This window comes from Brachycentrus maculatus, unplaced genomic scaffold (assembly GCF_059751285.1).
Source record: "Brachycentrus maculatus isolate JH-2025_06_01 unplaced genomic scaffold, ASM5975128v1 h1tg000700l, whole genome shotgun sequence".
Taxonomy (NCBI): Eukaryota; Metazoa; Arthropoda; class Insecta; order Trichoptera; family Brachycentridae; genus Brachycentrus; species Brachycentrus maculatus.
In genome coordinates this window covers 258656-273924 of record NW_028281432.1, presented here as the reverse complement: position 1 = coordinate 273924, position 15269 = coordinate 258656, and the positions used below count along the sequence as shown (strand labels likewise).

At 34.6% G+C, this 15269-nt stretch overlaps 1 protein-coding gene across 1 annotated transcript in view; it reads right to left on the bottom strand.

The window, feature by feature from the left end:
* Positions 1-508: 508 nt before the first annotated feature.
* Positions 509-15269, bottom strand: part of LOC148300524 (max dimerization protein 1-like) — a 235217-nt gene continuing 220456 nt past the window's right edge. The window contains exon 4 of the mRNA XM_088274658.1: positions 509-532. Coding sequence (XP_088130784.1) covers positions 529-532 — 4 coding nt within the window. The 3' untranslated portion in view covers positions 509-528. The remainder of the gene's footprint in view (positions 533-15269) is intronic.

Below are 15269 nucleotides of genomic sequence, written 5' to 3'. Positions count from 1 at the left end.
TCAGCCTTCTGCTTCAGGTACCAGTCCAGGATAATATAGAATAAATATAATAGTAAATAAGTCACTTGTAACCTGGGAATCGAACCCGGGACCTACAGAACGGTTGCAGAACGTGCTGACTATTACACTACGGAGGCGGACTGCCTAGGTTATAACTTCAAAGGAAAATATAATTTATATAATTTGTTTGCGTTCAATTCCAACAAATTTGAAAATAACATTCTAAGGTTTCATACAGGAATAAGTTTACAGAGACGGTAGTTTCCAATATAAGACCAATAGTATATTATAATACCATGGCATACATATGGTGGAATAAACTGGAAACGTAAAGGAAATGAAATCTTCAACTGACCACCGGATATGGAAACTGGAAATTCAAGGGAAGCCGTGTTACGTATTCTGAACTTGTTTTATTTTAGTTAGCGTTCGGGCTTTATTGGAAACAATTTCAATGAGTAGAACGCGTAAAAATGCTTACCACATTACATACATTCGGGTCCAAAATATTATGATCGGCTGTTACGCTTACCTGAAACAAAGGAAAAAAATATTTTAAATGCGTAATTTAAAAATGCGTAATTTTAATACCAGAATAAAAGAACACATACGATGTCTAAACAATAATAACTTCTCCGAATTTGCCAATCACCTCATAGAATCAAATCACGTCTTCAAAAAAGACACGGGAGTAAAAATATTAAACACTAATAATAAAGGGTTAAAACTAAATAATATGGAGATTTTTTATATTAGGAAAGCACTTAAAAATAATATTTCTCTAATTAACAACCAAATAAATTTTACATATAGTCCATTGTTTGATTCGACATAGATTAAACACGATTCGTCAATATCCAATTCGAACCCCCCCCACTCCACTCATCCTACAAGTATATAAGTAGATTCGATTCCTAGTCTAATTTTAATATACGTTTAACCTCGGCTCGTAGCGCATGTCTGTATTGAAAACTATAGTGCATGTTGGTCTTCGGGTCGACCAAAAATCGCATGTGTTAGACATTTTGTGTAGTTTTGAGTGTGTAAATGGTGCTATGGTGGTGAAGGGTAGTATTGTTTGCATGCTGTGTTAGTGATGGTCCTGACGAAGAGACGGGTACGTCTCGAAACCGGTAGACGTAAAAATCTCGGTGAGTGGTTATATACTAATTTTATTAACATTTTTGTAAAAAAATAAATAAGTAAAAATGACTAACCACAAAGTAAATGCTTTAAATATTAATAATATTGAGAATATAAGAAAAAAAAAATTGTAGACACGATAAACGTTTTAATATAAATAGGAGGAGAATAAAGCGTATGAAGAATTAAGAGATACGAATAAAGGTTTATTTTTGACACAGAAATTCATCATTATAATACAAGAGGAAATAATCAAATACATGTGGAGCCGATAAACACAACTAAGTTTGAAGTACGGTCCTTTCAATATATTGCCTATAACCAAATTAACCAGCTTCCTGCCATATATAAAATGGCCACGGCCTAGTAGAACATCGACTTTATTTTACTGTCCAAATGCTCGGACGGTAGCTCCTATAATACTCCTATACTAAGATTCCAAAACACTAGTAATGAATATGCCACCAACATATATGTATACAATATATCGCTTCATAAATGTAAATTGGTATTAACTGATTTATTCCTGGCCCAGAGAAAGTCACGTTTTGATTGAAAATTTAGTTTATTTATGTTATTGTTTACTTTCAACATAATATTTTATTTTTACAACATATATTTGTTAGTAATTATTTTTCGGAATTAGCAAATCATATAATAGATACTAATCACTCATTTCACTCTCATAAATTAAAATTATTACACCTTGTTACATATAAAGGCCAAATTATGAATTATCTTGAAAATTTAGAAATACAAAAAAACCTGAATTCTAATAATAATTTATTAAATAATATATTGTTTCGAAATTCTTCGCCATTGCTTTCAATTTTTCCTTTGTTTTCAAACTCCGTTCCTTGACTAACCCCTTCCCCTTACTTTCCCCTCTCCTTATTTATAGAAAAATTTTATATTTTATACTTTAGTTATTATACAGACCTGAATGATGGAAGTTTAACTTCTGAAACATGTAGTCTATAATAAAACTCAAGTGGTAAAAACCAAAGTGTTTTCTTTAATTATTGTAACATGTCTTACCACAAAGTTGATGCCGAAACAATAAATAAAATATATTTTTTTATTGTTGTATTTTATTTTTATTCTTTATATAACATTTATAACATGAAAGTAGTCGAAAACAACTTGATGAATTGATGTGTTCTTTATTCTTATTATGTAAATGGTACAATAGTACCGTATAAATAAATTTAAAAAAAAATAGGTACCCAGTCAGGGATCCAAAATGAATGAACTGAAAAAAAGACTTTTACTGTGTATAAGATATTTGTGTTGGTGATTAGTTATATTTACTCATTTTTCTTTTGGCCGTTCTTCTTAGCTTATGTTTTTTTTTTATACTAAACTTGTTTTTTTTTTAAATTTATAAATACCTGTTTACTATACCTTTTATTGTTTTATATTTTACATTTTGCCCTGTGTTTTCTTATTTGTGTTTCAGTCTTGTTAACCTTAATCCTATGTCCCAAAATGAGTAAAGAAAATTATATTAGTGACTTATGTAATATATCTACGCATTTTTTTCGATTTTTTTCGATTGTTGCGCGGTATGATCGATAATCCTGAAATTATCCGGAGCATTGGTCTGTATGTTCCCGATAGTTACCTAAGACAGCGTCGGCATAGATTGTTTCAGATTCCTATACACAGGACCAACCTGCCGATGGTTATGCCTGTAGGAAGAGCTACCGCTACGTTGAACAATATCACATTGGATACTGATCTGTTCCATGTGTCCGAAGGAGTTTTCCGAAGCGGGATTCTTCTACACATTTAACAAGAGTCTCCTTGCTTACTTTAAATTTTTTTTAATGTATACGCCTTAAATGTTAGTTTGTAATGTATATATTAATTATTGAATAAATTTAATTGAATTGAAAAATGTAAATATTTAAATGAAATAAATTTTTAATGCGAATAAATCGTATGAAGAATTAAGAGTCGCGAATAATGGTTCATTTCGGGCGCGAGACTCGATTGTATTCGAAGATCTATGAAAGTCAAGCTTCATGCAGAATTGGAGCGATAAAACAAACGGCACCTCCGATAAGATCGCGCGCCAGATATGGGGAGAATGCCCCACGCACAAGAACAATCGGGATTATTATCGCGCACGAGTCAAAACACTGAATTAGTTATAATACACCTGTACGGGCCAAATGGAGGTTTATTACCGAGAGCTACGTCTGGCTTAATGGCTTATTAGCATGAAAGGCTTTACAACAAAGAGGAAACCATATCTTTGGGGGTATAGCGTCGCGTCCCGACGGTACCGCCGCGCCCGCGGAGTCGTAATTATATCGGAGCGTATACACACTTTACTTTATCTGGGAGGAACTCTCGAAACGGGCGAGGGCGCTTATGCACTACACGGAATTTTACCGTCCGGTTTTTTACGGTCCATTACGGCACACCATATAAATGTTTATACTAGTTTGCGCACTATGGGCGCTTGTGCACTACACGGAATTTTACTGTCCGGCAGTCCGTTTTTTTACAGTCCGATATGGCACGCCATATAAATGTATATACTAGTTTGTGCACTATGGACGCTCGTGCACTACACGGAATTTTACTGTCCGGTAGTCCGGTTTTTTACAGTCCGATATGGCACGCTATAAAAATGTATAAGTATATTAGTTTGTGCACTATGGGAGCTTGTGCACTACACGGAATTTTACTGTCCGGCAGTCCGGTTAGCATGAAAAAAACGGATGTTTGGCTAGTGCGCTTGTCCTTTTTTTATTATATATAACGTATTTATATAACGTGCCATATCGGACCGTAAAAAACCGGACAGTAAAATTCCGTGTAGTGCACAAGCGCTCTAATACCAGCTCCGGGGGCCGGGGGGCACTCCGTTCCGACATAATGGCGGACGACGAGCCGAGCGCGGAAAAGCAAACTTCTACCATTATCGTGTTTGCTCCGCGACATGACTTATACACGGTCGTAATGTTTGTATAATTTCTCGGAGACAAACGCATATCCCATAAAGGGACGTGTAGCGGGGAAGATTCCTGGAATCAAGGAACGGAGGAACCAAGAAGCGCTCCCGCGGCGTAATGAGCTCATACAAATCAGTGATGGGCGTTCGAATATTTATTTATTTAAACATATTACATACAAAAGTTGCATTTATAATATTCCCGATAAGAAATTTCCATTAATCATTTTGGGACATAAATGAAAACAAGACTGAATAACATAATATTTTATTTCATTCGAACCCTTATCCACTCCAATGGTGCATAGGGCACTGCATCATATAAACGCAGTATTATATTGATCGTTAACACACGAAGGAAAGGTGATCAGCCCTCCGCTTCAGGTACCAGCCCAGGGTAATATTGAATAAATATTAGTATGAAAAGATCCCTTATATTTATTAGACCCCCCTCTGGGAATCGAACGCGGGACCTCCAGAACGGTAGCCGAGCGTGCTGACCATTACACTACGGAGGCGGATATGTTTTAAAGATAGAATATTCCTTAGCCTAATAAATATATAGATCAGCTTCCTAATTCTTTAACCATAGTGCTTATTTGCACTTTCCACTTTAAACTACTATCAAGTATAATGCCTAGGTACTTTATACTATCGCTTTTTTAATTGTCGAGCATATTTGGGGGCAAGGAGTACTATGATTAATATCGTCTTTGGTGTAAAAACGTGTCTCTTTCTAAACTTAGGATAACACGATAATTATAAATAAGCTCAGTGATTGATTGCAATACAATTGTTCCGTTCTATCATCGCGCCAGAATGCACACGGATTGATTAGCCCTCGGTCGGCTTCCATACAATATGACCTCAGCCCCCTACCCCTGGTTCGCGTTAGGAGAATGATGCTAGCTCCAGTTCCCTCCAATGGGGTAAGTCGGATCGGAAAGGCGAACTTTTCTTCCCGCTCCAATTACACGTTGAGTGTGTCACCATGGAATCGTAATTTCGTTTCTAAGGTCTATTTAGGACGGTTATAGTCTCAGAAAATCGAATCATTTCATTATTTAAGGTTCGCAAAACTGATGACAAAGGCACAAAAGATCCTTTCGGTTCTTTTCATTAAACTAAATTGCGTTAACCCTGGAAAAGATTCCCGGCTCGAATTGCAGGGAACTTTCAAACTACGGAAAAGTAGATCTCTCAATTCAGATAAGCATTTTTTTTACCTTCGCATTTTTACATTAGGATGCTTCAAGGGCATTTCGGAAGAGGAGAATTTCAATGTTCCGGTTAGAAGCCATTGATCCGTCAAAGCGGGCAGAATTTTCTCATGCAAACGTAATTTAATAAATCGATCATTTTACGCGTGTGAGCAGCTCTCGGATCATGGATTTGCAAATCGTTTACAGCTAATTCAATTTTATGTAGCACTGCCAATTTACAAGGCAGTCGTCGACAATTGTAGACACGCAAATAATACAGGTAACAAAACATCTTTTTTAATATATACAACCAAAAAATATTTTTAAGGAAAATATATGTATTATTTTGTTCCACTTAAATATACTGCGGTAAGACTCACTTCTCCTTAACTTTTGCAATTTTGAAGCGCAGAAATGATGCTCCATGTACCACTGGGTGCCGATAAGGGTTAAAAATAGAAGTTGTGCACTGTTAAGGCCCAATATACGATAAATCTCAACTTAATTTTCATTAAACCCATGTTACATTTGACCTAATGAAAATTTTGCTTAAAATACCGTTTTTGTATTGAAAAACTAAGTTTTTATTAGAAAAAAATAAAAAGAGTTATTGAAAGGTAAGGAGTTAAAAAATATGAACAAAAATATATTTTCGATTCATATTTAAAAAGAGTCAAGTTCCAATATTTATTCTAAAAAAAATCCCCCTGCTTCACAGTACCTTCCTATTGTACCTTTATTTTTATTCATTATTTCATGATCTATTAAACCTAAAGAAAGTTACAATTACTTCTAAAATAATAAAAGTTGTTCATTTTCTTATTTATTCCCGTTTTATTTATATGTCGTATTTTTTACGAATGTTTAGTAACAATGTCACTCGTATGCTAGTTATGTCATCTAGGTTTAATAAGTGCCATTCCATTGGAAAATAAATACCCGATAGTTAAAAAAAACAGTTCACACATAAAACAGAAAACATACGCAATAGATATGTAGCTATTCATATATTGATACATGGTATTAATATATAAATATCTCCTATGTGAACAAACCCAGTGCTGTTAACAAAAATTTGGACACACTTAAAGTATTGTCGTATTTCTCATCTTATCAGGGATATGTAACTTTAAAAAAAAAAATATTTATGGTTCTAAAAACAATGAAAAACATATCACAAAAAAAAATACATTGCAATACAAATTGTTTGAATGTTTTCCATCAAAAGTTTTTCATCTACAAACTTAATAATAATAAAACCCTTATCCGCATCCCAATGGTGCATAGGGCACTGCTTCATATAAACGCAGTGTTATCTTGATCGTTTACACATGAAGGAAAGGTGATCAGCCCTCCGCTTCAGGTACCAGTCCAGGGTAATATTGAATAAAAATTACAGTGAAAAATCACTTATATTTATTTGACCCCCCCCCTGGGAGTCGAACCCGGAACCTCCAGAACGGTAGCCGAGCGTGCTGACCATTAAAATACGGAGGCGGACAAACTTACAGAAACAAATAAGGGTGCAGGTTAAATACATATATAAAGAATAGAAATTTGGTTGTTATTAATAAAAGAGTAATAACGATTAAAAGAAATGAAAAAATAAATTAATTAAAATTTAAAAAAAAAAAAAAAAATTACAATTCCTTTTTTCAATTCTAAGTATAATATGTAATCATATTCCGGTACTGATTATGCGACCACAAGAACGATGAAGACAAACGGTTTGCTGAACTAAGCTGAATGAAAAGGCCCTGCGTTTGCTGACAGACTGAGGTTGATGCAATCGCTTTGCGGACAAAAGTAGTAAGTACCTAGCCACAAAGCTGCACGCCCATGATTTCCATAACCCAATCAAAGGGTACGCCATGCCAGCCACCAAGATGCTTGCGCTCGATAAAATACATGTGTGTAGTGTGATGTTGTTGACTTCCGAAGCCTTTGGACCAAAGCAATGCGTCGAATATTTTTGTTTTTTTTTTTTTCGTAATAAATCAAAACTTTCAATAAATTACATTGTTCCATCCTTTTATCAAGTGATAATTCATAAAAACAATTCAATAAATATAAATAAATTTGGATAATTTACATAGCGCCATTTTCGTAAATTACGACCTCAAGGGCGCTTCACTATGGATGAATTGGAGGAAACAAGACAAAGGAAATGATTTTGGAAACAAATGCTTGTTTTTCTAAATATCATCTCAATCTAACTACTAGAAGTTAGAAATGGTGACAGAGAGCACGGCTGTCCAAATTTATAACACAGTAAGGGACATTTTTTGTAGTACGTTTTTTTTGCATTTATGGATTAAGTAGACTCTACATACTTAGTCCAAAAATGCAAAAAAAAACCTACTACAAAAAAAAATGTCCCTTACTGTGTTTTAAGTTTGGACAGCCGAGCATTTCAAGTCGTCTGTCTGTCAAATTCATTACACACTCCTTAATCACTATAAAAAAAGGTGTATTGATATGGTTTGGACATGTGGAACGAATGAGCGAGGAAAAAACAGTAAAACAGATTTATGAGGCGTATGTAGTTGGAAAAAAGGAGCAAAGAGGACTGAGAAAAACTTGGCACGATCAGGTATATTAAATACTTGACAGCGGTCAGGTTAGGAGTCGAAATAATGAAGATGTGAACGTGGGAGAGACGAAGAATGTTTGCAAAGATAAAATGGTGTGGCGTTCTATTCATCCTGAGGAGAAGCGGCGTGATGGTTAGTTAGTTAGTTAGTTTAATAATTATTCATTTGTTCTGACAACTCATCATATATTTTAAACTTTTTTAAAAGTTTTGTATTGACATTTATTGGTAGAACTGCGTTTTATATAATAAAACAACAACTTAAGCATTTACCACATTTATTTTATTTACATGCAAGTGTATATCGGAATCTAGTTTAATCGATCTGTCGCTATTATTACGTAAATGTCACTTAGCTGATCCCCTCTCCCACTGTACAATTGTCATATGCAAATATTGAACGTGCACTTACCGTACTCGGTACCCGGCAGCGAATAATGCTTACGGCTGAGGCCTACTCTCGGGTCCATGCGAAATAACAACTCAGACGAATGTCACCGCCCTGTTGACTATTCAGATTCAAATGATTATCCCAGCGGCAAATGGCAACACTAGAGAACGGCTGCGAGGTAAACCAATACGCTAAGTAAACTAGAAACGATGCGGTAAAAGCACATACATTGGCCTCACAGTAAAAAGTATCCAACGCAGTTATGCAGTTGTGCATTCTATGTAGGTACTCAAATACAGGCAGAAGAGCAGTGCATCTGCTAACTTACCCGCGTGACATATAAAAACGCAACCAGCACCTACCCTACCTTACTAAGTAGTACCTAGATTACCTTACTACCTACCTCTACTGTCTACCTTAGTTAGTAGTACCCAGCTTACCTTACAACCTATGTCTACTGCCTACCCTAATTGATTATAAGTGCACGCCACTGTACTATATGTATGTTATGGGTAGAAAAAAATCAACTACGTAAAATGTTACCTGGCTTTAGGGAAAATTAAGTTGCGACTTAATGGATACTGAGCCTTTAAGGGAACATTTTCGCTATCATTTTTTGTCGTAATGCAAATTACACTTTATGAGAGGTGCTCGTTGTGAGAGGTTCCACTGTACTGTGAACATATAGCTCACTCCTTTCAAGAACGTCATAAATAAAAAATCGTCAATTTTCAGTTGTGCATGTTTTCGAAATGCCCAGAAAATGTACTATATCCCAGCAAAAGCGGCATATTTTAAACTTAATATTTACCCGATACAGGGCAGAAAGTGTTGTTTTTGCATTTTGAAGAAAAGGTATTTTTTTTAAATATACTAAATATTTTTCAAATGGAGAGAAAACCTTCAGGTTTTACCTAAAAAGATCTATTGCACAATAAAAAGTTCAATAAGTGGCGTGATATTTATTTTTAATACATTGTATTATATTTTTAATAGATTTATATTATCCACTGACACTTCGTGTTGGAATTGCATTTTTAATTTATTATTAGATTAAAACCAATATTTTTAGCTTTTCCACTTTTTTATTTGACCAGCGACCGGGTTTCGTCGTTACCGACATCATCAGACTGGTCCATCACCAGTCTGATGATGTCGGTAACGACGAAACCCGGTCGCTGGTCAAATAAAAAAGTGGAAAAGCTAAAAATATTGGTTTTAATCTAATAATAAAATATTTTTTAACTTTAAAAACGTTCTCCTGAATTTTTTTTATTTTTATTTATGACATTCTTGAAAGGAGTGGGCGATATATCGCTCACTCCTTTCAAGAACGTCATAAATCAAAAATCGTCAATTTTCAGTTGTCCATGTTTTCGAAATGCCCAGAAAATGTACTATATCCCAGCAAAAGCGGCATATTTTAAACTTAATATTTACCCGCTACAGGGCAGAAAGTGTTGTTTTTGCATTTTGAAGAAAAGGTATTTTTTTAAATATACTAAATATTTTTCAAATGGAGAAAAAACCTTCAAGTTTTACCTAAAAAGATCTATTGCACAATAAAAAGTTCAATAAGTGGCGTGATATTTATTTTTAATACATTGTATTATATTTTTTAACTTTAAAAACGTTCTACTGAAAAATCTTTTTATTTTATTTATGACATTCTTGAAAGGAGTGGGCGATATATGTTAAATACCGGGAGAATAATATCCGACCAACCAACAAGTAGCACAAACAAATAAGAGTTGAATGGACGATATTTACAAAAAAATGCGGCCGGATAATTTGAAGTGTGTAGCGTAGCAATAAAGTAGGCGTAATAAAACGATTAGACTAAATACGAAACGCATTATACTAACTAACGAAAACAATGGTGGTTATATTACTGTTCCTCGCCACTTAGTACATTATAAAGGCAGAACTTCTTAATTCACAACGGTTCAATCCAAGAATTTATCTAAAACACAATTTTGACTGACAATCATTATGGTAATGAGATGTCAAAAAATAATATGAAAATAACTCCTGTAATTGGAGATAATCCAGATTTTGCGAACAAGTATTTGGACACACTCAAAATGTTGTAAATAAATTATCTGGTCAAATTATAAGCTTAAATAATAATAATGAAAATGGTATTTTCTGGCGTTTCTCATGTGTGTGATTATAATCCAGGATTCGGACCCCACATACTAATATAAGAGTTTCTGCTTAGTAAAAAGCTTCTTTACATCTCACCAATAGATGTCTCTAGTGAAGTTCTAGTGATTCAAGAACAAGGTTTCTATTGGTTCATATATATAGAACTTCCAAGAATTTGAGTAGTGTGGTTGTCAATAATGGGTAGAATTGGTGAATGTTACACGTGTGTAAAGTGATCACTTAAACCAGCCTATGACGGTCGTCAGCCCCGTAAATGCCCAGACTTCCATATTCTTCTTCATCTTAGATGAGATGTCAAAAAATAATATTATGGTAATAATTTATTCAATAATGGGGCAGAAGCGACAGAATATTAATTGGTGCAACAGGGTCAACATAAGAACAATATTATTACGACGAAAACGCTAATGTGGATGTTTTAAAATCTCGAATTACTTACCTCTTTTTTCAATTAAAGTATTTGTGTTTTTTATTATTTACAAAACTACTTTCATACTTTTTCTGTGAGCCTAAGCGTCTCATTATTAGAAATAGGTATCAAATTGTGGTAGAGTATAAAATATATATATTTAAAAAAAAAGTAGTATTCCAAAATACACTTTTTTTTTAAATTGCAGAGAGACAAACGGCACCTAGCGCTGCAGTTAAATTGCAGAGAGACAAACGGCACCTAGCGCTGCAGTTCGCGTACTGAAATTGAAAATTTGCGATAGTTTGATATCTCAGCCTTAATTTCTGTAAATAGTAAGTAGTGAGAAAATAATCGGTTTTCGAGAGTATCGAAGATTTGACCGAAAAGCAAGACGCTATTTTCGACAAGGTCCACAGACGTCTACAGAGGTCTAGGCACGTGTGTCGTCTATGGCAGCCGCCTGCCCCACGGGGGGCTGGAGTGATCAACAAGCCGAATGGCGCCACCAGCGGCCGGCCGATTAGTCCGTCTGCGCAGCGCTAATCGAATCCGACAAATTTCAATTGAAACTGTAATTGTGTTGAATATTGAAAGCATTAACTTTGTGGATCATATTAATATATTATTTCGAGAAATAAAAATACTTTGTGTTTTGATCCACTCACATTTTTACTAACCAACTAGTTTCATTAATTAAACCCTGAAGAGGGCAACAGGTTGTTGCCGAAACTAGTTGGTTAATAAAAATGTGAGTGAAACTGTAATTCTCAGGCCAGGAATCCTCGTTCTGTGGAGCGTGATTCATTAAGAGTCGCAGATTCTGGCGACTACATTTATTACGTGGATATAATACTGTCCAAGTGGCCAGACTATGGAATGATTCACCTCTCCTTGTAAAAAATGCACCTTCTCTAATAACTTTAAGAAACGTCTGAGACGTTTACTATTTATCATTAGAATCCTAACTGTCCATCAAACCTCCTCCCTTAGTTTTTCCTTCTACCTCCTTCCCTAAACTCCCTTTTTCCTTTGCCTTCCTTATTATAATATATTTTTTTAATGTTCAAGTACTATCTACGCTCTGATTGCAAACAGCTATATATGGTATTAAACGATTCGATCAATATGTCTGTTTTTGGTTGGTATGAAAATATTGCTCTTTAGCAATAAGCCCGCCAATGTACTTATTTATTTTCTGTACATGAAGTTAAAATAAAAAAATAATATCGTGGGTATACTGGCAAAAACTCTAAAATCCCTGTTTATATAATCCCTGTTATTTAAAGCTTTTAGCCTGCATAAAATACCCGCTATTGAACATAAAGTTGAATTTACTTTTAAAATCACATATATATGACATTTCAAAGTACTTAGTGTATTTTGCCAGTTTAAAGAACGTTGAAAACTTCATAAAATATGCATCATTAAGTCAAAATTTCATTTTTTCACATTTTTTGTCAGTATACCCACGATATATAACCCAATAAAAACGAGAAAAAACTCGCGTTTCTTTGAAGACGCGGATTTTGTTTTAGCGCCGGATTTTATTAGCAATTTATCTAGATTAAATTGCAAATACACCGCGAAACGGTGTAAAACTAATAATGAACGAGATATTATTTTACTCGGGAAAACTGTTCGTCAGAGTAGATTGTAAGTAAATTCGGGGGGAAAAAATATGGAACGCGGAACAATATCATAATACATAAAGCCTAAGACGAGCTCAGATTAAAACATCTTTCAGCCGCGGGATTCATCGTTTAGAATTACAAATGAGCCCATAAGATTGCCGTTACACGGGAGTTGATGGTATCTCCCACCTTCCCTTCGCTAGTATTGCTATGTTTAGCTACTATTCTAACAACAAACAGATGTACACGGCTCGGATGGTACCTGGAATTCGGGAAATTTGTAATATTAACGCGAATTTATGGGAACAGTTACCGCAATTCTGAAGTTGCCCATTGTTCACAGACACAGGCGTTCCGAACATTTCATTTCGGAGTTTTCTAGTGTAGGAATTCCCGACGACAGATGGTTCATATTTTAATCAACCCTAGAAATTAAATTGAAGTTCGGAAAATAAGAGTGGAAGGGAGGAAACTATTTTCGTACGATGAAGAAATTCATCGGAATAGTGGGATGTTTTCGTCTCTATCAAATATACTATTGAATTATGTATTTGCCACATATTTTATATGAATATTTCAAAATCAGCTTTGAATAAGGCAAGAAGTGAATAGTAAATTACGCATCTATTGCCCTTTTGTTTTAGATGCGAATTCCATTTATCACTTACCTTGCTTGTACAAGTTTTATACATCATTAAATGGATTTTTGTTTCTTCTGACTAAATAAATGCGTTTAAATTTGAATCTGTGTCGGGAACAGGAGGGATAATCTAGCGTGGGAAAATCAGGAAATTCTAAGCATTTGCTCATTGCTGTGAGGAAACCACGTAAAACTCCTCAGGAGAAGGCGGACTGTTGACTGTCATCAGCAGACCTTCCGTTCCACTAGAAGAGGGTTCGTCATTCTGTGTCCTAGCTTAGTTAATGTTACCAATGTCCTTTACTATTTTTATCATGTACGATAACAATTGCATCTGTTGTGTATAAAAATGCATGCACACTTTGGTGTAGTTCGTACAGCGCTTTAGTATAAAAGCGTGGAAAAGTAAACAAACTAACGGGAAAGGAAAAATTACAGATAAACAAGGGGACATCCATGAAAACGTTACTCAACCCAGCCTCGTAAAAAGGTGGCGGGAGGGGGTGTTACAATTCACAATGCATCGGTGGGGGTTGGAGGATAATCCACGAATACGGACATATTCATAACGGACTAAACATTCGGGGTCCAGTGTAGTCCATACATAATCAATAGTGTCCGAAATTAGTGCGCAAGTACCGAAAAAATAAGGAATCAAGTTAATTGGCTGCACACACTCAACTAACCCAGAGCGAGATCAAAGATCGAAACACACGAAGTGTTATTCAGTGGATGTAATTCGTGTAATTGGATTCCCGATCGCATTGGATCGATCTGGCCTTTGACCCGCGGCACAGCGGGCTTCCAAAAGGCAAGAACAGATCGAGATACGGGCACTATGTTCCGTACAATAAACAATACTATCTATTGTGTGAGAAGCGAACCAAGCGCTTCTCAGAAAACTGCACTAGAATTATCATTGTTCTTCGATTCAAGTTCTACGACACGCAACTTGAGTTTTTTTCAAATAACACAGTAATAGAAAATAACAGTACGGTTTGAAACAACTAATACAAAAACCTTATTTCCTAAAGTAATAACTAATTATGTTATATTATTTATTGATTCGGCATTAACTTTGCAGAAAGACATGTTGATATTTTTTTAACATTAAACTCTTGTAATAACTTCTAGTGGATTTTTGTTTCTTCTAACTAAATTAGTATCGTTTTATTTGAATCTGTGTTTGGAACAGGAGGGATAATCTAGTGTAGGCCAATCGGGAAATTCTCAGCATTTGCTCATTGCTGGGAGGAAACCACGTAAAACTCCTCAAGAGAAGGCGGTTAAGTAATTCATTAAGTGGTTTATTTCAAGTGTTTAATTAAAAAAATATATTATATTATATTATAATTATTACCTACTTATTAGATAATTTATATATTGTATATAAGCGTCATTTTCGTAAAGACAAAACCCAGAATTTGTGCACATAAAATTAACCTAATTTTCTAAAGTTTTTTAACTGAATTTGTGATATATTATTATTATCATTTATTGGATAATTTATAATGCGTCGTTTGCGTGAGAAATCACCTCAAAGGCGCTTTATATAAGCTGGTTTAAGTGATCACTTTACACACGTATAACATCCACCATTCTATGTTACCCTGTAAATGTGCTCAACTGTACTTTAATTATTGGTTATATTACTTTACATAATAAATTTAATTTATCAATTGTAATTTCTAGGTACATTTTTTATAAGGTAAATTAACGTCTCGTCATGGGTTCTGCATACTGTTCTTAGGCGTTTATCAAAAAATAAAATAATGTATCGTTAAATATCATAAATGAACAAAAAATACCCCGACATCCATGGTACATACGACAAGATATTAATCCAAAAATCTCCTAAGCGGAAACAAACCAAGAATTTGGTAAATGAAAAATTGGACACAATCAAAATATTGTCATGAATATTAAATAAAAATATTGTGTTGAATACAAATACATGAATAAAAATATACGGTGTTTGAGAATGACGCGGAATGCATCGAAACGCGTGTCACAATAGATTTTAAGAAATAGTGGTAATTACTAAATTAAAAATGGATACATTTCACCACAAAGTGACTGCCGATTGACTGTCAATTAATGAAAAAATGAATATTAAAGTTAAA